Source organism: Pipistrellus hanaki (assembly GCF_964339955.1).
Source record: "Pipistrellus hanaki genome assembly, chromosome: 9".
NCBI lineage: Eukaryota > Metazoa > Chordata > Mammalia > Chiroptera > Vespertilionidae > Pipistrellus > Pipistrellus hanaki.
The window spans coordinates 28382007-28409206 of NC_140511.1; the positions used below are offsets into that span (position 1 = coordinate 28382007).

Sequence of the window (27200 nt, forward strand, 5' to 3'; positions counted from 1 at the left end):
ACTGCCTTCTCCCAGCCCAGAGCCAAGTGCCTGTCCTCAGATGTCTGCTGCTCATGCTTCTTTTCCAATTATAAAGTCACACTTGACTCCTGTCCCAGAATGTGCCCCTCAGGCAGAAGCCGGCTCAGATGAGGAGCGCTTTGTGCAATCTTTTTCCTCCCACAAACTCCTGTATAACTGGCAGATATTCCTCAAGGTACCATATCATATGGCATAAAACTAACTGAAAAAAGCAAAACCAAAGGCAAGAGTCAGACCTGACTATGTTAGCGAGCCTCAGGACAGTCTTGGAAGGCAGGCGTTGTTTTCTCTTGAAAGGAGTCCTATTGTCTTCATTGATGCATCGGTCCTTTATGGCTAAGTCCCTTGGAGTACAAAGATAAGGGATCTTATATTAAGATAACATGTTGTAAATTGTCCCCTTAGGCACCATCATCTACCCCCAGATAGAAGAAAAAAACACTCAATGAGAAATTAAAAAAGAGATTCTTGTGCTTTAAAACAAGATGAGATCTCATGGACCAGAAATAAAATATAGATGCAAAGTAAGGAGAAAAGCTGAGAAGGTGTCCTGCTGGCCCCCTGGCCTCCTGTCCAGTAACACAGGCAGCCAGGAGTCCCGTTTACACAGGACAGCTGCACTGACAGCGCTTGTCTGTGAGGTGGGGCCTGGGGCAGGCTCCTTGCCTGAACCAGTGGCAGGGATGCTTCTCCCACTGGTGAGATCATGTAGGAAAGGCATTGCAACTGCTTTCGAGGCTGGGGTTGACTGTGTCATACAGGTGAACCAAGGTTTTAAATCAGGCCTTGTATTGTGGGATTTACTGCATTTTCCTTGATAAGCAATACAATGTATGGGTTAAACAAGGAAATAGAAAGAAATCACAGGCTTTGGAATCAGATAAGGTAAGAAGTTTGAGTGCAGGCAATGCCATTTGCTCTGTGACCTTACTAAGTTCCATCTCCTTTATAACCACAGATGACCTAATCCGAAAATGATGATGATAATGTCTAATCCCTAGGCAATGGGGGCACTTTGAGGGTCATGCGAGATGGCCCATGGTGGACACTCCATGGTTGCTATGGGTGGTCAGGCTTCTGGAAAGATTAGCACAGAGCCATCAGGGCAGCCTGCCTCATGCATTGTTGGGGAAGACACATTTTGCTTACACATTGTACCCGACCCTCAATGCTGCCAGGTTACAGATTAAAAAAAAAAAAAAAATGAGAGGGGCCGAAACCGGTTCGGCTCAGTGGATAGAGCATCGGCCTGCGGATTGAAAGGTCCCGGGTTCGATTCCGGTTAAGGGCATGTACCTTGGTTACGGACACATCCCCGGTGGGTGGTGTGCAGGTGGCAGCTGGACGATGTTTCTCTCATCGATGTTTCTAGCTTTCTATCCGTCTCCCTTCCTCTCTGTAAAAAAATTAATAAAATATATTTTTTTAAAAGAATAAATTTTTAAAAAATGAGAGGGAAGGAAGAGACCTTTAGAATGAGTCCTGTTGGGATAGGACAAAGAAGTAAAGGAGGTGAGAAAAAGCTTAGAGAGAGTCTCTATGGAAATTCTTTTAAAAGGCGCACTCTGAGAAGGGAAAATGGAATGGCCTTGTGTTTGAGAGGGAGACAACCTGGAGTAAATGGTGTGCCGTGGGCTCAGGACAGGGATAGGACAAAGATTTCCCCTGGTTTAGTCGCATGTCACCAGCAAGGCTGTGAGGAGAGAAGAGGGACATTAGGTAGAGTCTTAGACAACCAGTGTTGGGGAAGAATTGCTATGGCTGAGAGAAGAAAGGAGAACAAAAGGCGGGAGAAATAAAGTTGTGGTGGAGGTTGTTGGTGGTAATGGGGGGTGTGCGTGTGTGTTTAGAGGGGAGGATTTTTTATTTTTATTTTTTTTAGATATAAGTGGAAGAGAAGTGATTTTATGTCAGGAAAAATTAACTGGAGAGAATGACACTAGAAAGCAGAACAGGAGACCGAGCTCTTCTCAGCTTCACGGGGAAAGCCAGGGCACCTGTCACTCAATCACCGCACCTGTCTCGGTCTCCTGTGTGACTGCTTTTTATCTACAAGACTGTCTGTGCTACTGGATTGGCAGCCTCCAGAGGGAGCGGGCTGAATGGCACAGGGAATGCTCAGCCTGGATTTGCTTTAAATCACTTATGTGAACATTCAAGCTCTGTTCCCCCTGAGTGTGGATCTGCTGACATAGCCTAGCATTGAGACACAGCCAGGGCATGTGCCCATTTCAGAGCACCAGTGTGTCTCCTCTAAGGAGCACAGCGCTAGGTGTGGCCTCTTCCCCACTCAACTCTCTCTGCAGGAACACCCAGCTTCTTGGTTGGGGGGGATTAGGTTGCTCCAACCACTAGAGTGTTTCACTTCTGTGGAAATTGTCATCACAAGATGTGATAGAAAGTTGTGTGTGTGTTTTTTTGTTGTTGTTTTTTTGTTTTGTTTATTTGCTTTGCCAGTTACTAGAGATTTAGCTTAGGCAACTTAACGTATCTGAGCCTCAACTTTCTCATCTACAAATGGGGAGATAATATCCACCTCAAAAAATGGTTAGAAAGATTGAATAAGAAGAATACCTTTGAAGTAGCAGGGACAGTTACTGGCATATATGGCAAATGATAATTATACTCCAATTAAGTGCAAATTGCTGAATTCTCTGGCAATGCTTTCTCCATGTGAGTAATGGTCCCATAAACAAGAGGGTGACCCCATCAATCTTCAAAGAACAGGGTTCACAGTATTGGTCACATATCTACCCTCAGACCATGAGCTTGTCCAGAGTGATGGTATACTTTGACCCACCTGTGTCAGTTGACCACTCCTAGGGTGAGGAGCGTAGACAGATAAAAACAGCAACCATACCAAGGTGCCCATTGCTTGAGTGTAATCAATGTGAAGTGGTGGAGAGGTGCAAGAGATGTATAATGGGAGCTTGGCAATGCTGTACTCAACTTTCAGTGGGAGCTTTGCCTTCTTCATCTGTAAGATTCTCACCATTCCTTTAATTCCATAATTCTAAAACAATTGGCCTTTTGTTCTAAAAAAAACACACAGGTAGTAAGAATATTATATATTTAGTATTAAAAAGAATGACTAAAACCTTGGCTGGTGTGGCTCAGTTTATTGGGCATTGTCCCATGCTCTGAGAGGTTGCTGGTTTGACTCCTAGTCCGGGCACATGCCTGTGTTTTGGGCTTGCTTCTTGGTAGGGGCATACAAGAGGCAGCCAATCGATGTTTTGCTCTCACGTCAATGTTTCTCTCTTTCCTGCCTCTCTCTCTAAAAATCAATTAAAAGCAAACAACAACAAAAAAGCATGACTAAAGAAACAAAATAAAGAAGTTAAGTCATCAGGAGTAAAATTTCCTAGGTGATTGTGAAATAAGAATCTGAGAAACCATCACAATCTACTCACTGGGCTTTATGTGCATCAAAATGCCAAAACTCCTAGGAGGCCTGCTACTTGGATACTTCTAGTGTGCTAAAAATCTATCTCTAATTTCTATCAAGTGGCCAGAGAATCCTGAGAAGTCTGGATGAAGCAACAAGAAGGGAGCCAGAGAAGTGAACATGGCTAAGGAAAAGCTTGGCAGACAGTTAGGAGACAGACAATGAAAATGTGCATCAGGAATACACCGCGAGGAAGGTACAGAGCTGACATCATATTTTCTTAGCCGGAGTATAATAGTAATAATAATAATAATACAGTAACATGTCTGTAGTGTGTACGGTGTGCCTGTGTTAAGCACTCTATATATCGTTTAATCCTCACAAGAGTCCCCCGAGGCAAGGATATGATACTGATTACATTCTGACACCAATTAGAGGTAACAAAAATAATGAGAGGGTAAAAGGCCACTTATTAAAATAAATAGCGTTTTCCCTAGCGGATTGCAACCCTCTTTTACCTATAGGAATGCCAGTTGGACCCTGTCTTCACCTAGCATAGCAATTATCTTTAAATCTTATCATTGATTTATTTTATGTAAAATGGTTTGGGAGAAGTCAAGTGTCACTACAGTAGGAGAAGCCTCCATATTCTTAGGGGCAGTCTTAGCACCCACCTCACCTGGTGGCATTTCTGGAAGTTTTGCTTGTTACTTTTGGCTTTGTAAAATGGACAACTTTGCATCGCTATTGCTGTGGAGTACAAAACATCAGATTTATAATGTTGTCACGTTAGGAAATAATGCGCTTTTTATAATCAACACTCATTAGAATGTATCTCTTATTTTTTCAAGCTAATGGCACGTAGGGGAATAAAATATTGTCCAAAGATAAATCCTAGGTATTTCAAAGCATCAGATTTGATAAAGGATATCAGCTGACTACCGTGGAAATATAATATGCTTAAACACCATTGAGCTTTATCTCTAGTATATCTGTCATGTCCAGTGGTTTTGCTCCATCTATCACTCTTTTTAAAAACTCTGATAACCAGCTACTATATTGCTTATTCCTCCTGGCTACCTGGAGATGAGAAACAGAATCAACCAGGTGAAAATACTTAACTTACACTAGTTAGAAGTTGAGAGCTAGCCTTTAAATCTGAATTTGCATAGTTCTCAGTTCTTTAAGCTAACCGATTCTCTTGGAAATCATGTTTATTATGGTTTATACATTTTCAAAATAATAAAATCTTTAAAATAAAGGAAATTAGAATCATAAAATACCATTTTGTATTTAATGATATTATCACTCCCAGGTCTGTGTCTACATGCATACATATTTTATGTATATGTAACACAGGTGTATCTGACAGATCCAGGATTCAGGAATTACTCTCACTTTAAATTCCAAAATACCAGTAGTTGGAGTCTTCTTCCTACTCTGTTGCAGGAAGGACAATATGTTATTAAGTTCTCTTCCCCAAAAAATTCTATTTGTCCCCCAGCCCCCAAATGATATTCTACAGAAATGGCCTAAACCCAGAAAAATGTGTGCATTTATATGTGTACATAAGTTTATGGTTAATGTGTTTGTTAGAAAGGCTGTATAATACAATTTACAGCAGTAATAAGATATGCAATACTTTTTATAGCAAATTCCATATAGCAATGGATTCTCACAGAATGATGTCATTTTTTTATTTTTTGCAGAATTTTTGTGTCCATAGACAATATATGGTTGCAATTGACAAACAGGTGTGGGGTTCTGACATAAATGCAGGTTGATATTTTTCACTTGTATTAAGGAATACAGCAAGAGTTAAACAATAACAACATATGTCAGAGCTTTACTCATTGGAGTTTGGGTAAATTTTTGTGCTACTCACAATCCAGGTTAACTAGATTTTTAACATTTTCTGTATCACTTTCTTAGTCTAGAAAGTCAACAATAAGTCCACCCCTGTTTTGTAGCAGTTGTATTGATTTCCAGTCAATACAGCCACCATGGCTGATTTCTAGCTGTCACTATGACACCATGAGTCATAGAGTTAGGAAGAGCTGGGCAGTAACATTCCATTATACAGCATTTTCACCAGGCAGATACAGGAGATAGAAGTAACTTCAGCAGCATAGCTGATGGTCAAATATAATAAACCAAGTGGCTTGGTGCACAAAATTTGTGCACATTCAAAAGGAATTAATTAGAAGAAATACTTTAATATTGCTATTTGCCCTTTCTCTATAATACAAGTGTCAGAGATGAAAGAAAATTAGTAAAAGGGATATGAAAACCTTCCTCCTGTCAGAGTGTGGGGCACACAAAGGGACCCAGAGTCAAGTGCCCACCCACCCGCATGCACCTCAAAATCACATGAGACCCAGACCGGGCCAGCCCCCCCCCCCCCCCTGTCAAGCCTCGCCAGGTAGGAGGTGTAGCCTCAGGTTCCCTGGTGCACGCCAGGCGGGGGACACAGCCTCAGGTCCCCCAGTACACCCTCAGGTCCCCCAGCCTAGCATTGAGGTGGCGAAGTGGCCTGATGTACCCCAGCCCAGAACCGGGATTGGGTTCCTTGGCCCAGGGCGAAGGGCACAGTCTGAGGTGCCCCAGGATGGTGAGGGCAGGAGACACTCCTTGAGGTTCCCATCAAGCCCTGCTGGGTAGGGGGTGCCATCTAAGGTCCCCCACCATGGCCCAGTGCCATGCAGTCTCAGGCCCCTGCTGAGACTTGTTATGGGAACTACACCTCTGCTGTGGGTATAGACATCTTATGTTACAGAAAACCCCACCTCTGCTGCGGATACAGCCATATTGTGATGGTGTGAGGGCTAATTTGCATATTACCTCTTTATTATATGTGATACTTAGGAAGTAAGGAGTTTTGGGTATTTGTTACCTTTAATTTTAATAACATTTATTTAATTGTAACATTATACAATGAATTGTAATAAAGTCTGCTTTTAACAATGATCTCACAAAATTTCTGTTATGATCTGCTTTCAGAATGCTATTTCCTAGCCTGTGTTTCTACACAGAATTCTAGCCAGACCCTCCCCACCATTGCTATTCACAGCAGAGTATGGGAGGGTGGGTTCAAGAGGTTCCTCAAAAAGAAGACAATGATCAGGGATGCACCTCTGCTTACCCCGAAGACAAACTCATCATTACACAGAGCAATTAAGCTCCACGTGTCCTATTGCAGAGAAGGCATTTTGCTTCACTGGGTAACCAAAAGGTCCACCAGAACATCCCCTTCCAGACAAAGGACTCATGTGCTCCCGAGGCAAACTCTAGTTTCCACCTCAGAAAACAGACCCTGCTTACAGCTTTTTAAATAGTTCTCCCTCTCTTTATAACCAGGATTGGTTTTAAAAATTACGTAAGTCTACTCTATATCCTAATGGGCTTGGGAGTATTGTAAATGTTTTGTATATGTAACATATATACATATTGTAAATGTTATGTTAAACATATTGTAAATACTATGCACAGTTATATTTTACACCAAACGCACAAATACTTACACACTGGGATAAAAGCTGGGTGGAAAAGTCAGCATATGCTTGGAGGGATAGACAGAGGCAAGACTATACAGCTCCTGTCAGCCTTTTAAGAAGATTAGATTTGCCCTGGCTGGTGTGGCTCAGTAGGTTGAAGTGTTGTCCCAAACCCTAGTCAGAGCTCATAGCTCATACTTTGGTTGCAGGTTTGATCCCATAGGGTTGGGTCCTGTGCAGAAGGCAGCTGATCAATATTGCTCTTTCATTTCTCTCTCTCTCTCTCTCTCTCTCTCTCTCTCTCTCTCTCTCTCTCTCTCTCTAAATCAGTTAATGACTACATTTTAGAAAAAAAAAAAGGTTGTATTTTATTCTGAGTGTGATAGAAGTCTTGGAATGTTTTACATAGGGCACGTGGAATGAGGTTTACATTTTAATAGCTCTTTGTGGCTTTTATTTGGAGAATGGATCGGGATTGGGGCAGACATGAATAAGTGATTTTGAAGGTTGAGAAGATGCTGGTGGGTTAGACCAGTGTGCTTTCTGTGATGGTAGAGTGCAGTGGAGATATCTGAAATGCCCTTTGGTATTAGAATTATACAATGTGGAGGCAATTGGATTGGAGGGGTCTGAGAAACAAGGTGGATGGAGACATTTGTAGTTCAGAGGTGAGCTACAGGTTTCTGGGATTTGTGGGTGCGTGACAGTGAAGGATCAAGATTTCACAGTAGTTTGTGTTTTGTTGTTTAATTTAATATAGTACTTCAGAGTGTGTTAAGATAAGGTTAATCTCTCTGCTAATTTTCCTTTCTGATGACTAACATAAAGATTAAGGCCTCAGAGAGCAAATTAAAGAATGCATCCGACAGGGAACTATTAGAGGGAAGAAAGAAGGAAGATGTAAACGAGTTTCTTTCAAACCATAAAGAACCATTGGAAATTCCATGCCACATTATGAAATTCTACAGACTAGCTAGTTATTGGCATAAAATGATTGGAAGCTCATAAATTTCATATATGTGATTTTCCCCTACTTATTAAAAATGGCTTTTGCTTAAGCCACCTAAGAGGCTATGGGTTAAATAATGTCGTAAGTAGGAAAAAAAACTGGTTATAGATGACTTAGATTATATTGAATTTATATCTTAGGTGATCTGAGTTATGAGGCTTCTGAATAAGTTGCAAAAATACTTTTAGCTTTTTTTCTAAAAATAGAAGTCCTTTTACCATGTGACACCACAAATATGGATAGACCTGACTTAGGTGCTGTCTGGTTATGGGCTTCAGACCTTCGTTCCTTTGTTGTGATTGTCTTTGGGGTGCCCCAAATTCAGTCTTCCTTTTAACAATATCTTAAAATATTATTTATGGAGGTTCTCAGGAGTAGATCAGCACATATGCCTAAATATGTAGGTATTCAGCAGACTACCCGTAACTATACAGAAAAGGTTCTTAGCCTTTCTTAGTCTTATTTTTCTTCCGTGAATTATAGGGAGAATAATACTTAATACATAGATTAAGGGTTGATACATATAAATAGGATTTAAAAAGATCCTGTTTATAAAGTGTTTCTCACTGTGCTTGGCATAGAGAAATAAACCCTTAATAATGAGTATTATTGTTTTATTTACTAAGGTCAGTGTTATTTTGTTTTTTATCTCAAGTCTCCCCTAATAGGGATTTGTTGAAATCCTTGTTTTATGTACCTTTAATAGACTTTTATCTTTTTGTCACTCTATTCTTTACTGTTCACTTACCGTGTTTCCCCCAAAATAAGACGTCCTCTGAAAATAAGACCTAGCACATGGAAAGATAAGACATCCCCTGAAAATAAGACCTAGCACAACTTTGGGAGAAAAAATTAATATAAGACACTGTCTTATTTTCAGGGAAACAAGGTATCTTATATTGGAACTTTCTTCCACACAAATTGCAACCAGGCATTTATTGAGTCTCCACTCTGGGTTATAGGATGTTTAAAAGTGAGGCCCCAAATCTGCAGGTGCAATTGCTGTACCATAATGATCTGAGGTATCAGGCAGCCAATGCAGGATTTCCAAAACAGTTTTTAAACTCCAGCTTTGTAACCTATCAATCAACACTCATCATTGAAAGAATTATAAAGTGGGACTTAGAGAATGCATGTGGAAAAGTTGTTGAAGCATTTTCTCTTATATCACTCACTATTCATACTCACCCCAAATTGAGTGAGAGTGATTTTAAGGAAACCACTGGTAGATTTACTTGTGTTTTCTGTAGCCACCAGTCAAACCTAGAAAGGCCTAAAGTTATGAGGCTATGGTTGGTTAGATGTATCTATAGCGAGTGAGGGTAGGTGGGAGTATTAGAGTCTGTCTGAGCACATGGATGAGATTTGCCTGAGAAGCAGATGTGGGACAATAAGAGACAAAATATGCCCTGAGATGTTTTAAAATAGATTTCTCCAAGAAGAAAGATTGATGGGCTCTCAAAAGGGAAAGTTTGTGCAGAGTAGGTCATTCAAATGTGGGGATTTTATGGGACCAGGCAGATGAGGTATTGCTTCTGTTATGGGAATTCAGATGAAAGATCCTAGTAATTATGCTATCTATGAAGAACCCAAGAAAAAAAGAGTCTAAACTTCTGTCAATGCCAAAGAGACTTAGTTTTTGTGGTCCTTAAAATGGACTATGACTGCTGAGTCCTTGGGGTTAACTGGGCAAAAATTTCTAACTAGTCTAGCAGTCATTTTAACAAAGGCCTCTCCCAGAAAAGCTACAGACTGAGCTGCCAGCCTGCTGTACTGTGTTCTTGCAGTCTGAGCTAACCCTTATAAAGTAGTTCCTGTATGATATTTTGACCAATGGGCTGAGACCTTCCCTATCCAATCAGAACAGTGTACTGTATCTCTATTTGCATCTTTACTGACCAATCAGAATGGCTCCCTAACAACCAATCAGCATGTATGATTCTGACCAATCAGGACAGTGCTAAATGGACCAATCAGACTGTGCAAACTTGGAGTCTTCATTTACATAAAAATGGACCAATCAGGGACCAGGACGGGAACTTTTTCTATAAAAAGGAGTCTGTCCTCTGTCTCCATGGGAGCACTTTCAGTTTCCTTAGGAGACTGCATTTCTCTGGTTTGCAAACTGTTTACCTGAATAAAGTTTCTCCTATTACACCACAGACTGGGCACTCCTGTTGTCCTTAAATTAGTGGCAGACACCTGTTGCCGACATTTAAACCTGCAACAAGTCCAGAGGAAACCAAGGATAGATTGCTAATATCAGGTAAGTTACACCTACCTCTTGTCTCACTCTTAGCTTCTATCCTGAAAGAGCCTGTACAGTCCAAGGCTGGTAAAAATGAGGTGAGAAAGTTAAAAAATAGCTACCCCATTGTTGAAAAGGGTCACGGAGAAGGCCCGTGAAGGCCAATTAACCTGAGAGCTGGCCCCAGGCAATCAGAGGCTTCTTACTCCCTCCCCTGTCCCTGGAATATATGTTCTCATGGCTGGAGCCATTTTCAATGATGTGAGATTATTGCCGAGACTGACTGGTAAATGCGACTAGCCATTGTATATACTCCTTTTTTTTCTTTGAAAAAAATGTTACTTTATTAAAATAACTTTTTAAAAATTTTACTCTATTAAAATAACAAGAAATCTGAGCTAAATATACTCTTAAGGTTTTTGTGGGCAGACCCCAAGATTACTAATTTTGCAGGCACAGAAGACAAGCCTCTTGACTAAACCTGCCACCTACACCCCCCACCCCCATGTGGACTGCTCTGCCTCCTCTGCAGGCTGTTCCTTGGGCTTCATGTAAGAGCCAGTTTCAAATTCTTGCCAGCAACTCCCAAGGTTGTAAACCAACACCCATCTTTCTGGTGGAGGCGGAGAGCGGTTTAATTTTAAATAATGTTATTATACTGAACTAGGTATATTAATTCCTGAAACAAGACTATTTTGGGGACTGACAATAACAGTATATGTATATATTTGTGTGTGTAGGTATGTACATACGTCTAATAGGGAGCATGGGGAGGTGCCTCCATATAAACTTTTTAAGATACGGTTACCAGGTTCAGAGGGCAACTCATCGCAGCCTCCCAAGCCAAGCCTTGCAAGTTCTTTTGCTTATTAAACCTGCCACCTACCAATCTAGAGTAACCTGCCTCTCTCTTCAGTCTCTTTGTCCTTTGTGTGTGGGGGCCAGTTAAAGACTCTGCCTGGACAAGTCCTGAGTTTGAAAATAGACAACCATCGATTTTTATGGGGGCCCTGATGGAGACACTGAGATAAATCATCATGAAATTTCAAAATATCCAAGAAAAAGAGAAACACCTTAAAACTACTGGAAGAGGAAAAGAAAACAACAGCAACAAGGAATGCGAGCCAAGTTAGCAGAAATGCTCTTCAGCAACACTTGCTGACAGATGACATCAGAATGGTGGCTTTAATATTCAAAAGAAAAACTACTTTGAATCTAGAACTCCACTCCTAGCCAAGCTATCTTGAGGGGGAAAAAATAAAACATTTCATACATTCAAGTATTATAGCCTTGTTAAGACAGATCTATGCAGCCTTTCTTGATAATGCATTTCTAGTGAAATTTTGGTGAAAACCCAAGAAAAAGATAGATTTTTTTTTAAAATACAGCACTAAAGAGTATGATTAAAACATACCCTTTAATGACAATTTATGCTGAGGTCTAAAAAAAAATCATGAATTGCAAAAGAAGCCTCTGTAAAGACACTCCCCATTCAAAAATAAAATGGATGTGAATTATAAGCAGGAGAAAGAATAGTCAGAAGGCTGAAAATTGGTAATATTAAATAGATAGTAATATTTTGTCAAGAAGAAAAGAAAGCCAATTAGAAAGTTCTGTGGAAATTAAATGAAATTTTATGAAAAGATATAGTCTAAATGTGAAGGGAATAAAGGCATTGAATGAATTAACAAAATATGGGATAAAATACTAATGATCAATTTGATTTTGATAGTAGCAGCATTCTTGGGAAGGAGGAGAGGTGGAATTAAAGGTAAGAGCAGTACTATCTGCATGTACATAATTTAGAGTCAAGGTATACTTTCCAAAGCTGAAGAAAGAACAACAACAAAATAATACTAATAATTTTTAAAAATTGCATGGGGATTAACAATGCAGAAAACTGGGTGAAATAAGTTGAAATTTATTCTTTCATATCAAGAATCAAGATATAATACACTAAGTTTGTAACAGGAAGTAAAGCAGCTAATTTCTAGAAGTGCTAGTATCTACAAATTTTAAAAAGCAATTACCTTTAGAGATTAGGACACTTTGGGGGGAAGTGCCTAGCAAGATAATGGGGGACAGAGACTGTTGCTTTCCATGACAATTACTTTTGTATGATATATTTTATCATTATTACTTATTATCACATGGTTATATTATCTTATACTTAATAAAATAAAAATATTCATAAGGTACGTACAGAGAAATGTAAGAGATATTATAAAGTGTTACACCTCAAAGACAAATGGTGAAATATATTTAGGGAATACAAAAGGGGAAGATGATTATGGGCTAAAAATCAGAGAAACTTTCATGAAGGGAGTTCATTTCTTCACAAGAAATATGAAGATCAAGTCATTTTAGGTGGATGGCTGTGTGTGTGTGTGTGTGTGTGTGTGTGTGTGTGTGTGTGTTACACTAACAAAAGCTAGTGGCATGAGGAAGAAATCCACAATTCATTTTCCCTATGGTCAGAAATAGTTTTAAAAGTAAAATGAAATAAAAGTGTAGTGCAATAATCATTTTTGTACCTCTTAACACCTAGCTTGTTGAGTGACCCTTAAGTGAACACTTGCTATATGTGCAAGTGATTAGTTAATAAGTGAAGGAATGAATTGCAAATGATTAAGAAATTACTGAAGGAGAGCATTCATATATGCAAAAAAGAAAATCATGGCTTAAAATCTCCCACATAGAGTATAAAGCTATAGGAAAAGCCATCACCAGCTTTGTGTTGTATAAAACATCAAGTACCACATGAGGCTCTGAAAACAGGCATGTGATAAACTGCTAATCTCTGGTCTTGGTACTCAAATCATTTCAGATTCTAATTGGAGAAAGATTTAGGGTAAGGTAATAAGCAGCCATGCTGAGGAAGTCCAGATATAGTATCAAAGTTACAAAAACAGAACAGAACAGACCTGAATTCTAGGCATAGGCAGTCAATTAGAATTTGGCTGACTTCTCATATTCAAGGCTATCTGAGGGTTTCCTGGACATAATTAAAATAAATCAGGAAGTATTTCTCTCTGCATTTCTACTTTCTCAACTTGTAGTCTTGTAGTTTGGGGAAAAAGTATAGATAATTTTATGACTTTAACCAGGTCATTGCTAGGCTGGAAACACATCTACCTGTTCACTGTCCTATTCCCATGTCTCTGTAGTTAGTGACCCAGAGTAGTTGCTTTATTGATATTTTTTTTTGGAAGAAAGCAATTCCTAAAGTTCTGACTTATTAAGTCACTTCAAGATTGATCTCAGTATTCTCTGCTTGAACAACTTCAATGATGGTAAATTCACACTGGCTGGAAAAAGCTCTCCCATTTGTAAATAGTGGTATGGTTCATATTCCTCCTACCTCCTGGATACATCTGAAATACTGCCAACATGTGACCTCCATAATACATAAAAACAGGGCATTTTGCCTTATTTTGAATTCTATATATCTATTAAGTGAATTTTTTTTGGGGGGGACAGCCATGACAAGGAGTTTACTCATATTGAATTTATAATTTGTTTTTCTTCATGGATGCATGTTGAACCATATCTTTCTCATTTTGTATTTGTGTTTTTGTAAAAGAAATAAAATATTTTAAAGTAACTGCTATTATATTTTAAACCCTCCTAAAATTAAAAAAATTGGTATAATTTGCATTCAGTAAATTTTCATATTAACTGTACAGTTCTGCTAGTTTTGACAAATTTATATTTCATGTGACCACTAAGGCAATCATGATGATAGTTTTATTGCTCAAAAATATTTCCTAGTGTAGTTTTGTAGTCTACCAGTCCCTGTTCCCACGTCTGGCAACCACTGATGTGTTTTCTATTCATATAATTTTGCCTTTGCAAGAATGTCATTTAGAGAAATCATGCAATATGTAGACTTTGACTATGGCTTGTTTCATTTAGTGCAATGCATTGAAGATTCAATTATACTGTTGCGTGTATCAAGTGTTCATTCCTTTTTCCTGCTGAGTAGTATTTCATCATGCATAAATACTGCAATCAGTTTTATCCATTTCCCAGTTGAGAGACTGTTAACTTGCTTTTAGAAATGTGATTTGAAAATATTTTCTCCCTGTCTTTGGCTAATCTTTTCAGTTTCCTGACATTATCTTTTTTTGACATTGTCTTTTTTTAAAAAAAAAAATTTTATTAAATTTATTGGGGTGACATTGGTTAATAAAATTATATATGTTTCAAGTGTACACTTCTATAACACATCATCTGTATATCTACTGTGTGTTAACCCCTTAAAGTCAAATCTCCTGTCACCTTATATTTCATCCCCTTTACCTTTTACTACCTCCACCCCCTTTTCCCTCTGGTAACCACCTCACTGTTGTCTCTTAGTTTTTGTTTGCCTTGTTTGTTTGTTGCTTTTAAGTTTATACCCCACTTGTAAGTGAAATTATATGGTTTCTTACTTTTCTGTCTAACTTACTTTTCTTAGCATGATATTCTCAGGATCCATCCATATTATCGCAAATGGCAGTATTTCATCTTATGTCTAAGTAGTATTCCATTCTGTATATCTGCCACATCTTCTTTATCCAATCATCTATTGAAGGACACTACAATTGTTTCCATGTCCTGGCCACTGTGTATAATGTTGCACTAAGCATTGGGGTACATAAATGTTTGTGAATAAATGTTTTCAAAATTTTCTAGTAGATATCCAGAAGAGTGATTGCAGGGTCATATGGTAATTCTATCCCTCATTTTTTTTTCAGGGACTTCCATACTGTTTTTCATAGTGGCTATATCAGTTTACATTCCCACTAGTAGTGTATGAGGGTTCCTTTGTCTTCCCAACCTCTCCAACCCCTAGCAATTGTCTTTTGAAAAGTAGATGCTCTTAATTTTAATGAAGTGTAATTTTTCAACTGTAATCTTTAATGGACTATGCTTTGGCTGATGTATCTAAGAAATTATTGTTTAACTCAATACAATATTTTTCTCTAATATATTTAAAAGTTTTAAGATACAATGATTGAATTTCAGTTAATTTTTGTATGGGATGAGAGGTATGGATTGGGGTTCATGTACAAATATTTTTACCCTTGTTATACGTATAATCATCTCAGGAACATTTATTGAAATGGCTTTCCTTTCTCCACTGAATTACTTTGCCCCTTCATGAAAAACTGATATTATATGTGTGCATCTAATTCTAGAGACTCTGTTGTGTTCCATTTATTTTTACGTCTGTCTGCTCTCCCACATCAGAATGTAGTTTTATAGTAAGTTTGGAAATCAGGTATTTGTGAAACTTACAAATTGTTCTCTTTTTTCAAAATGTTTTGACGCTTCTATTTTATTTGCCTAGCTGAATGAATTTTAGAGTGAGTTTATTGATTTCTAAAAATATATGTTGGATTATATTGAATCTATATATCAGTTTGGGGATAATTGATATACTAACAATTTGAACTTTCTAATCTGTGAACTGTTAGATCATTCCATTTATTTAGATCATTTTTTATTTTGTCAGTGTTTTGTAGTTTTTAATATACAGATTTTGCACTCATTCATTTGTAAGATTTTACAGATATTCCTTTTTTGGGTGCTATTGAAATGGTAACTCATAAATTTTAAATTTGTTATTATTCACTATTAGATAGAAATATGATTAAATATTTAGATTGATATTGTATTCTTCAACCTTGATACTCACCAATTAGTTTGTTGCTTTTTACAGTGAGAGGGAGGGAAGGAAGGAAAGAAGGAGGAGAAGGAGAAATGAGAAGCATTGATTTGTTGTTCCACTTATCTATGCATTCATTGGTTGCTTCTTGTGTGTACCCTGCTGGGAGGTTGAATCCACAACCTTGTTGTATCAGGATGATGCTCTAACCAACTGTGCTACACAGCCAGGGCACTCACTAATTAGTCTATCTGAAGTTTCTTTGAGAGATTTCCTGTATATACAATCCTGTCATTTGCAAGTAGAGACAGTTTCTTCATTTCCAATCTGTGTGCTTTTTATTTATTTTTCTTGCATCTTTATTATATTTTTACTTTCTTATTTAGCCCATTGTTCTAGCCTGTCAGGAACTTTGGAATCCTGAAATCACCTAGTTTTTTTCACTGCTTATCAATTCTCATCACATTTTTATTAAAAGTACTGAACTAGATAGTTTTTGTTAAAAAATAAAACAAGCAAACCCACTTCTCATTAGGAGAAATTTCATATATATATATATATATATATATATATATATATATATTATTTCATATGGAAAAATAATATTATGAACACCTTTCACCCATCAGAATTTCATAAGTTATCAAAATATGGCCAATCTTGTTTCATCTGTACTTCTACTGACTCTTTGTGCCTATAGAGAGATTTGACAGTGAACTCCTCCACTATGTTGTAAGTTGTGCAAGTTGGGAATGGTGTCTTATTCATAATTTTATATCCAATGAATACCTCAGCATATTACACATAGAACATATAATCAAGACATTTTTGTTAAGCCCTAATGGGTTTGGCTCAGTGGATAGAGCGTCAGCTTGCGGACTGAAAGGTTCAAGTTCAATTCTAATCAAGGACATGTACCTTGATTGCGGGCACATCTCCAATAGGAGGTGTGCAGGAGGCAGCTGATCAATGTTTTTTACTCTCTATACCTCTCTCTTCCTCTCTGTAAAAAATCAATAAAAATATATTTAAAAAAACACATTTTTGTTTAAATAAATTTTTATGGAATCTCTCACTTTAGCATAGTTTAGAAACCCTTTCTCCCTTTGCTTTTGTAAATCAGTCTAGCTTGCTTTGAGATACTTTTCTGTATTTAGTTATTTAAACAATCTTCTTTTAAAAAGCATTTTCTTTAATACATATGACAAAATACAAATAATATATTTGAGAATGTCAAAGCATATTAATGCAGTATACTAGTACACTCAATAGCTAACTCAAGAACCAGAATTTCACCAATTCACCACAACTACTGTGCTGCCTCTCTCTTTCCAGAAGTAATATGTATGGTGACTTTTCCCATTCAGAATTTAAAAAGTTACATAATTATGTAGACAGAACATTCTTAGAAAGGATATTGTTTAGTTAACTCATTTTTGAGGCTCATAAAAATGCTATTATGTTATGGCTTAGTTTCTGTGAATTATCATTTAAATTAGAGAATTCAGATAATTTACATTTTTTGAAATTATTTCTGGTTCAATTTAAATATACCATCTCACTTTGTTTTTGTCTTATCTGTTTTTTGTTTCCTTTTCTGCTTTTTCTGACATTTTTTTTTCTTGATTAATTGAACGTTTTTAAATTCTATTTCACCACCACTTGTATTTTTAGTTAAATCTCTTTTATAATTTTTTTGGTGATTGCTCTAAGATGTACAATATGTCTTTAAATCATTATAATGTATCTTCACATTACATTTTATCACTTCACATGGAGTATATGGGCCTTATAACAGAACACTTCCATTTCTTCCCTCCCAACTTTTTTACTATTGTCATACATTTTACTCTATGTTATAAGCTCTGTAATACATTTTTGCTATATATGCTTTTTTAAAGTTAGTAAGAAAAAAATAATTTAAAACTTTATATTTACTCTAAATTTTTACCATTTCTGATGCTTTACACTTCTTCTTGCACTTCTAAATTTGCATATGATCCCATCCTCCTCCTTCCTAAGAACTTATTTTAAAATTTATTGCAGTTCAGATCTGCTGGCATTATGTTGTCTTAGCTTTTGTTCATCTGAAAATAGTCTTTGTTTTGCCTTCCTTTATGATGTATGACTTTGCTAAATATAGAATTCTGGTTTGAGAGTATTTTTCCTTTGAGCACTTTAATTACGATGTTTCATCACCTTCTAACTCACAAAATTTCTAACAAGAAGTCTGTTCTTTTTCTTGAACTCCAACTACATATGTTAGATTATTTGATATTGTACCACAGGGTTGGATACTCTATCCTGGTTCATCTCTCTTTCTCTCTTCCTCTCCTCCTCCCCCCAGTCCCTCTCTTCTTCTCTTTTTTGTTCTTAAGTTAGGATAATTTTGGTTGAACTATCACAAAGTTCATGGATTCTTCCCTTAGCTATATGCAGTCTACTGATATGTCTGTTGAAAGAATTATCTCTGATATCAAGTTATTATTTATAGCTTTTATGCTTGACATTTTTAATAGTTTCCATCTCCCTGCTAAAATGCCTCATCTTTTTACATATGTCATAAAACTTTTCCATTAGATACTTTAGCATATTAATCATAATTATTTTAAAGTCTCTATCTGATAGAACTAGCACCTGAATTATCTCTGAATCTGATTCTAATTATTGCTTTATCCCTTGGAAATCATTAGGGGGTTTTTTTTCTGAGTTTTTTGTCTGTCTCATATTTTTTTTATTGACTATGGGGCATTATTTGTAGACAGGACAGAATGGAGGAGATAGTGCTTGTCTGGAAATGGGTATTTCTCTTTGCTCAGACTGTTAATATGGGGGTTTGAATCAATCTAATCACTGGCTCAACTGAGTTACTATTTGTTGTTGCTACAGTTACTCTTGGTGTACCACAGTTTCAAGTTCCTCCATCAGTAAAGAGCTATGACCTTGATTTCCCAGTGGGGTTTGGAGTATTGGACTCTTGTCCTCTGAGTACCCGCTCTACCCTCAGCTTTTCAGGAGTCCCAGTACGACTATATTGCAAGAGTCTCTCTCCACACTCTTTTCCCCTTGGGGGTGGATTGTTATTGCTTGTGACTGGCTACTAAATTTGTTGTGGGACCAGGAGATATTTTGGTTCTTCTGGGTCAATCTTACCGTTAGCCAGGACATATGCACCTGGGCCGTGCCTATAGGACAGTCTCAGTGTTTCTGCCCATTCTACTTGTATCAAGCAAAACTCTGTCTTGTATCTGTGGTGGGTACTAGGCAGAAGCATTTCTGACCCTTCCCTAGGGTAGCAGACTTCTGCTTTGTATTGATGCAGCACCCTGGGACATGAAGATTTTCATTTCTCTGGCCTGGGGACGACAGTTTTGTTTCTACCATGCCCTGGGAAAGTTAGCAGTGGCGGGAAGGGGAGTGTCATAGTCTTTCTTCAGAGCTAGGTGGACTTTACTTTTATCTCTTTTCCTGTGCCCTTCCCCGAGTGGCTGAGGTTTTTGCTCTTTGTGAGAGATGATCCAGGGAAGTGCAAGGTGTTTTGTACCTGAATCCAAGCAGAAGCTGTTCACCTTCTGTGTGCCTGCACCGCTGATGGGAGAGCCCTCTGGTCTCCTGTTCTGCCCCTAATCTTTCCTTAGAGCACTCTGGGAGCCCAGTGGAGAAGAGCAGGTGTGTGAGTATGAACCCCCTATGTCTGGGGCTCCCGGTTATTCTAAGTTTACATACTAGCTTACAGTTGACCTTTAAGATTTATTAACATGTACCTGATTACTTACCTTCTTCTGAAGTGGCCCCCTGTTTTTCTTGCTCTCTAACAGAGGGAAAATAATGTCCATGTCTTTTCTCTCCTTGGAGGGGATTGCCTCTGGTGGAAATTCGGGTCTTGTGGTTGCCTTACTATGACCTCAGCTCCCTGGTGGGTTCAGTAGAAGTTATGATCTTGTATATCATCTGGTTTTTGTTGTCATTAGGATGGGAACAGCATTTTCTTGCAGCTTTCTTTAGCTTAAGTGGAAGCAGGATTTATATGGCTCATTTTCTTCACTCAGCATTATATTTTTAAGATTCATTTGTGTTATTACATGTAATTACAGTTCATTTATTTCCCCTGATGTATAATATTCTATTATGTGTATATAACACAATATATCCATTCTCCTGTAAATAGGTATGGGGGTTATTTCTAGTTGTTTACTTTTATGAATGACACTGCTTTGAACTCTCTTAGTCATATCTGTTGGTATATTTGTAAACTTCTCTTATATATCTAAGAGGGGTTTAGTTTGATTGCAAGCTATGTATGCTGAAGTTCATTCATCCTTACAAAATAATACCTTTGATTTTTAATTTATGCCTCTACATATTCTGAGGAATAAAAACTGCACATACCACTTTATTTACTCTCCTTTTTGTCATTACCTGTCTATTTTTTTTTCTTTTTATGACCTCTTAAATACTAATTCATCTTTTTTTTTTTTTTTTAAATTGGATCTTAGCTTTGCCTGTGGCTTATGATTCAGCTCTTGTCTTGCTGGTATTAATTTGCTTGGTATTTGACTCTTTACCAGTGCTTCTTAAAATATTCTGGCTGGTACTCACTATGTTAGCTTACATTGTGTTGATCTATATAATATGACTAGAGGCCCCGCACACAAAATTTGTGCATGGAGGGGGCGTGTGTCCCTCAGTCCAGCCTGCACTCTCTCCAATCTGGGACCCCTTAAGGGATTGGGCCTAAACAGACAGTCGGATATCCCTCTAACAATTCAGGACTACTGCCTCCCAATTGCTCGCTTGCCTGCCTTCCTGATTGCCCCTAATTGCTTCTGCCTGCCATCCTGATCACCCCCTAACCACTCCCCTGCCAGCCTGAATGATGCCTAACTGCTCCCCTGCCAGCCTGATTGCCCCTAACTGCCCTCCCCTGCAGGCCTGGTTCCTCCCCAACTGCACTCCCCTGCATGCCCGGTCACCCTCAACTTCCCTCCTCTGCTGGCTTGGCCACCCCTCAGTGTCCTCCCCTGCAGGCTTGGTTCCTCCCAACTGCCCTCCCCTGCTGGCCATATTGTGGCCACCATTTTGTGTCCACATGGAGGCAGCCATCTTTAACCACACGGGGGAAGCCATCTTGTATTTATGACTGATGATCAATTTGCATATTACTCTTTTATTAAATAGGATAGAGGCTTGATGCACAGGTGGGGACTGGCTGCTTTGCCCTGAAGGGTGTCCCAGATCAGGGTGGATGTACCCTTGGAGTGTGGGGCAGCTTGGGCCAATGGCCTGTGGTGGTTTGCAGGCCAGCCACGCTCCCTGGCGACCCAAGCAGAGGCCCTGGTATATGGGGTTTATTTATCTTCTGTAATTGAAACTTTGTAGCCTTGAGTGAAGGCCAGGGCAGGTCAGGGCTGTGGAAGCTTGGCTTCTTCCATTGATGGGGGCAACTCTAGCCTCTTGCTCTCTCCAGCTCCATGGCTGTCACCATTTTTGTTGGGATTTATTTATCTTGTTTAATTGAAACTTTGTAGCCTTGTGTGGAGGCCAGGGCAGGCCAGGGCTGTGGGAAGCTTGGCTTCTTCCATTGCCAGGGAAATCCAAGCCTCCTGCTCACTCCATGGCCACAGCCATCTTAGTTGGGTTAATTTATTGGCTGGTGGGCATGGCTTGTGGGCATAGCAGAGGTACAGTCAATTTGTATGTTTCTCTTTTATTCATTTTATTCAGCCCTTCAATCTCTATCAGCTCTGATTAATTGAGCCACCCTCCTGGCTACTTACTCCTTGGTTTACTCTGTGTGTGTGTGTGTGTGTGTGTGTGTGTGTGTGTGTGTGTGATTATCTGAACACTTGAGTTTGAAATGATTTTCTTAATCCTTGCCCTTTAGCCAGACTTAATTTCACTCTAGAAACTGGTTTAAACAGTCAAGTAGTCACAACCCCAAGCCATATTTCTCTGCTTTGTCTTTGAGGATATTAAGAAAGATAAATCAAGATTTAGATACACAGTTCAGAACAAAGTGATCTATATTTCCCCCCTCAAACTGCAGGCAGTTCAGAGAACTGGCTTCATAATGCACAAATTAAGATTTTTTCCTGCTTCAGTCTCCTTGCAGTGAATCTATGAACCAGAATTAGAGCGCTCATGGGAAGGCATTACTACTTGGGGCATAATGCATATGAGGACAAATTTAGTGAGATTCACTGTTTATGCTACTAATGTCAGTTGTCTTGGAATATGTTTTATACTAACAGAAATATAGGTAAAGAACAAGGTAGAATTTATCAGAGGTACTAAAAAAAACCTCTTATTTTCCATACACTATGATTTTCATTTTCCCTGGGAAATAATGATTCAAAACAGCTATGAAGAGATAGAATTGTCTTCTCTTGACAGTTATATAATTAGGAGAAAACATGATCTGTGCTCTCAAGAAGATTAGAATTTAACAAAGATTCATATGCTAACCAATACCAATGGATGCATCAATAAACACATGGTAGAAAACAAATATGAATAAGTAAAGATGCTCAGAAGACTACAACTCAGTGTTAGGAAATAGTTGGATTAGAATAGGCTAAGCAATAATATTTCAAGACTGAGCAGCCTCATCAAAAGGAGAATGTGGCATGAATAAACATTTCCTTACTCAGAAGTTTACTTTTCAAAATGTCTCTTTCCATACTGCACACTTGAAGTATTATACTGGACGCTGTTGGTGCTGTGCTGAAACACTTGACCAGACAAGTTCATCAGGCCTCTAGCTGTCGGGTTGGCTGCAAAGTGCTCTCAACTGCCCCTCCTCAGGAGCATCATCTCATCAAAAGGAATGGCTCCCAAAAAGGTAACAATTTTCCCTGGAAACTAGCTACTACAGATTCAGAACCTACTCCAGAACTACTGAACCAGACACTCTAGGGCAGGGGTCTTCAAACTACAGCCCGCGGGCCACATGCGGCCCGCAGAGGAGTCTGATCTGGCCCGCCAGGTTTTTTGGGCAGTGAGCGCAGCCGAGGTGTTACAGTAGGAATTAGTAGTTCATATAGTCCTGCCCTCCAGCTCTCTGAGGGACCGTGATCTGGCCCCCACTTTAAAAAGTTTGAGGACCCCTGCGAGTCTAGGGTGTGGCCCAGAAATCTGTGCTTTGTAGAGCCCCACGTGATTCTGATTCACAGTGAAGCTTGAGAACCACTGTCCTGGTTGATGGGACCCACCTTGTCTTGGAGCCTAGGTACCACCCCCACCCTAGCTCCACAGGTGATGACTGATTGAAACACACTAACAAAATGCCAAACTCCTTGCCTCTGAGGTGGGGCACACTACTCTGTGGTATGATTTATACTTCAGAGAAGCAGTCAGCAAACTATGGTTCCTCCTCCAAATCTGTGTTACTGACTTTTTTTTTTTTTTTTGTAGATAACATTTTGTTAGAACAAACCAGGCTCACTTATTTTATTGGCTATAGCTGTTTACATCTACAATGGCAAGGTTGAGTATTTGCATGAAAGACTATGTGGCCCTTTACAGAAAAACAAAAAAACAAAAACTGTTGACCCTTATTCTAGAGTCTTGCCTATTTCCAATGGGAGACTTCACTTGACACCACATCCTGGCTTGGCTTGCTCTCCTCCATTCTGCTTCCTTCTCTCTCTTACAGATTGCATCCAAGTCTTTGCCTCAGGCTCTGCTTCCTGACAATGAAACTTGACAAATATGCGCACATGCTTCTTTATTTTCCTGCTACTTTTTCTTTGTTTGCATTGGCTTTCCAGGGACTGTGAACTTTCCCAGACATGCTCAACTTGCTCGGTAGGCAGTCCCCTCCATGCTGCTCTTTTGGATCAGAGATACTCCTCTAAGAAAGGGATGGTGTTTCTCATCTTTGCAACCCCAACTTTTCTTTCTACCACTTCTCTAATAGACTGTCAGGGTCTGCTTGGAACTGTCTTTACTACAATGGGTTAAGGGTCACATATTAATTTATTTGTATTTATATTTATAGAGCACCAGGAGCTTCCATGAAATTTCTTACCTTCTGATATTTGATTTGGCCAATGGCCAACAACCTCTGGAAATAAAATGCAAAGTAAAATAAATACTCACTCCAACCTCTAGTGATGGTAAACTGTGGGCAGGGATTGAGTTAAGATAATACAGCTCATTAAGTTTAAAATAGATAACATTTTGTCTGCAGTTTGCTAAATGTCATATCAAAGGAATTAAGCTTTAAGTAGCACCCAGGCCTGCAGTGTCCATCCTAAGTTGTATACCTTCTTAATAATGAAGTAGCACCAGATTTTTTTTTTCATTATGGTGATGTTTTCATTGCGTGATACTTGCAGTTGATGCTTAGAAAAATAGTCATGGTTTCTAATGCAGCATGTTTTAAAATATTTTCTTACAAGTCAAAGGAAGTAGGGCTAACACACAATGTGAACAATATATAATAATTAATGTCAGAATTGAAATAGCAAAAGTCATTTTCTGGAAGGATAAAGAGCTGAGGAGAGAGAGAGAGAGAGACAGAGAGAGAGAGGGAGGGAAGGAGGGAGGGAGGGAGGGAGGGAGGGAGGGAGGAAGGGAGGGAGAGAGGGAGGGAGGGAGGGAGGGGGGGAGGGAGGGAAATGAAATAGGATCAAGCTTAATGAGGTTGCACTTTAATATTGGCTGAAGATTCAGGCTGGGATGAAGAGAGAAGCAACTGTTCTTGTCTGCTTGCCTGTGTTTAGAGACCATGGATCGTTTTATAAAGCCTGTGGTTATTCCTCGGGACACAGAAAAGAGATAGTTTTTCTATTCATCTATGAAATGCCTGGTCAGAAGACCACTGTAGGATTTTCAATTGCCTGATTTCATATGGCTTATAAGAAGCTGCTATATGTATGGTAGTAGAATGATTTCTTCATCAGAATAGGAATTTTATGAACTAAAGTTTAATTTAGAATGTCATTTGTTAATGAACTTTAGTAAAGTATTTCACATTCAAGGGGCTTTTATCAAAGCCCTTTTCAGCTTTCCAGTTGATTAAAAATCATTGTGGAGCACTAATAGAGTGAATAGTGGAGCACTCAAGATTTATAATTACATGCTCACATGCAACCATTATATTTTAATACAGTAATTCAAATCTTGCAATGATCAATATAATGGAGTAATAGGTAATAAAACATCACATTTGTATATCATTTAAAAATTCTCTCAAAGTACATTCCTGACTTGATTTTAACCGCATAACAAAGCTGTAAAGGGGAATAGTTGTTTACTTAATTAACTTAATCAAGCTCAGTATAAACTTAATATAAAAATTAATGTTTATCCCTTTCCCAAGATGTCAATAGCAGAAGAGTCACTGCTGCCGCGGCTCCCAGAGCTGTTTGAAACTAGCAGGCAACTTTTGGATGAAGTGGAAGAGGCAGCTGAACCCAGCACTTCCAAGGTAATCCAAAAGAAGGTATCAGAGGGGCTCAGGCAACTTGAGAAGGTAGCTGAAATGTTATCGCAGCTCGACCTGTTCAGCCCAAACGAAGATTTGGAAGAGATTGCTTCCACAGACCTGAAGTACCTGCTGGTGCCAGCACTTCAAGGAGCGCTGGCTATGAAACAAGTCAACGCCCAAAAGCGTCTAGATCATCTGCAGTGGGCTCGGGAGCGCTTCGTAAACTACTTAAGTCAGTGCCAATTCTATCACTTGGCAGAGTTCGAGTTGCCCCAAACCACCACCAACAACAACCCGACTGAAAATAACAGTAACACTGCTGTTCCATCTGTGGTCCATCCTAGTCTCCTTGACATGGCAACTAAAAGACAGACTAAAATACAGAGATACAAGCAGAAGAAGGAGGTGGAGCAGAGGTTGTCTGCCTTGAAATCTGCCGTGGAAAGAGGCCAAGTAGATGATGAGAATGTTCGTGAATATTACCTCCTCCACCTCCGAAGGTGGATTGTTATCAGCTTAGAAGAGATTGAGAGCATCGACCAGGAGATGACGATCCTGAGAGGAAGAGACTCTTCATCAGAGGCATCGACTTCACAGTCATCTCTTCAGGACAGGCCTACAGGGAGACCCTTCCTTCTCACTCGGAATTTGACCCAAGCCAAAGTATTTGGAGCTGGTTACCCGAGTCTGGCATCTATGACGGTGAGCAACTGGTATGACCAATATGGGAAATGTGGAACATTACCAGGTCAGGGAACACCCGAGACAGCATGCGAGGTCAAAATGAGAATGGAAGAGCAGAAACAAAAGGAGAAAATGGATGATGAGAAAACACACGACCAAGCTCAGGAGTGGGATGACTGGAAGGACACCCATCCTAGGGGCTACGGCAACCGACAGAACATGGGTTAGTTAGTCTTCCCACAACAGGACGGGACTATGAAAAGCACATTTCCCCCATGAAGGAAAGCTATGCTGTCTCCCTCTGCCTGGGTTCCTGCTTCAGCTCTGTACCATGAAGGCAGTGATGTTTAATCTTGCTTTGTGTTCAATAAAGTGTCAAGCAATTAAGTGTGTATTTGTTCTCTAGATGATGAACCAGCAGTTTTGTTTTGGCATTATCATGCTCATCATGTATTCCAGTTTCTTAAGTGGAAAGAAAAGAGTATTGAGAAAGGCTATGTATAATCAATGGCTAAATGAATTCTCCTTAAGAAGTAAAAAAAAGTCTATTCTATTACATGATGAGCCTGTGCAGAAAAAAAAATTAAATTAAAGTTTACTAGGTAGATAGTGGAGCCATAGATAGGAGGGTGTGTTTTGGACAAAACCAGAAAAGATTGGGTTCAAATATAAGCTCTGACTCTTACTATCTTTGTAGTATAGATAATGTTATTTGACATACCTGAACCTTATTTTTAAAACAGAAGAATGTGTTACTGAGTAACACATATGGTTATTTATGTAAACTACTTGGAACAAAGAAAATATTCAGTGAATTTTGCTTCCTCTGCTATTCATTCTGATGTATGCCTCTAAAATTTTCAAAAGATTAAAAGCAGCTTCCAAGTGCATCATGTAAAATGGGTAGTTGATGACTACAATAGACATAATGCGATCTAAAAAAAAAAATCTACCCCAAAATAGTGCCATTAAACCTAGGTGAGTTTATTGTTAAGGGATATATGGATTCAGCTATGAGTTTCCAAACATCTAAAAGGAAACTTCATCAGTGACCTGATGTTCACTACAGACAAAAGAAAGCTTGCATAGCACACCCACAAATAAACCTTTACTTGGAATCAAGGTAAGTGAAGTGAATTTCTGTGGGCCTTTTTAAAACCGATATTTGCAATCATAGGGGACACTGCCTGCTACAGCTTTACAAAAACAATAGAAACACTGATGAGACAGTTTCCATATCGACCCTCAGTTTTGCTCAGGGCAAAACTTT

At 38.8% G+C, this 27200-nt stretch overlaps 1 protein-coding gene across 3 annotated transcripts in view; it reads left to right on the forward strand.

Annotated features, from left to right (window-relative positions):
- Nucleotides 1-26304, forward strand: part of LOC311628300 (immunoglobulin-binding protein 1-like) — a 48713-nt gene extending 22409 nt beyond the window's left edge. For 2 of the 3 annotated variants that reach the window (XM_084895414.1, XM_084895415.1), the window contains 3 exons: nucleotides 10076-10178; nucleotides 22509-22654; nucleotides 25139-26304. In XM_084895414.1, the coding sequence (XP_084751540.1) occupies nucleotides 22640-22654; nucleotides 25139-26158 (1035 nt within the window). In that variant the 5' untranslated portion in view covers nucleotides 10076-10178; nucleotides 22509-22639 and the 3' untranslated portion in view covers nucleotides 26159-26304. The remainder of the gene's footprint in view (nucleotides 1-10075; nucleotides 10179-22508; nucleotides 22655-25138) is intronic. The other variant, XM_084895416.1, reaches the window with a different exon arrangement.
- The last annotated feature ends 896 nt before the right edge of the window (nucleotides 26305-27200 follow it).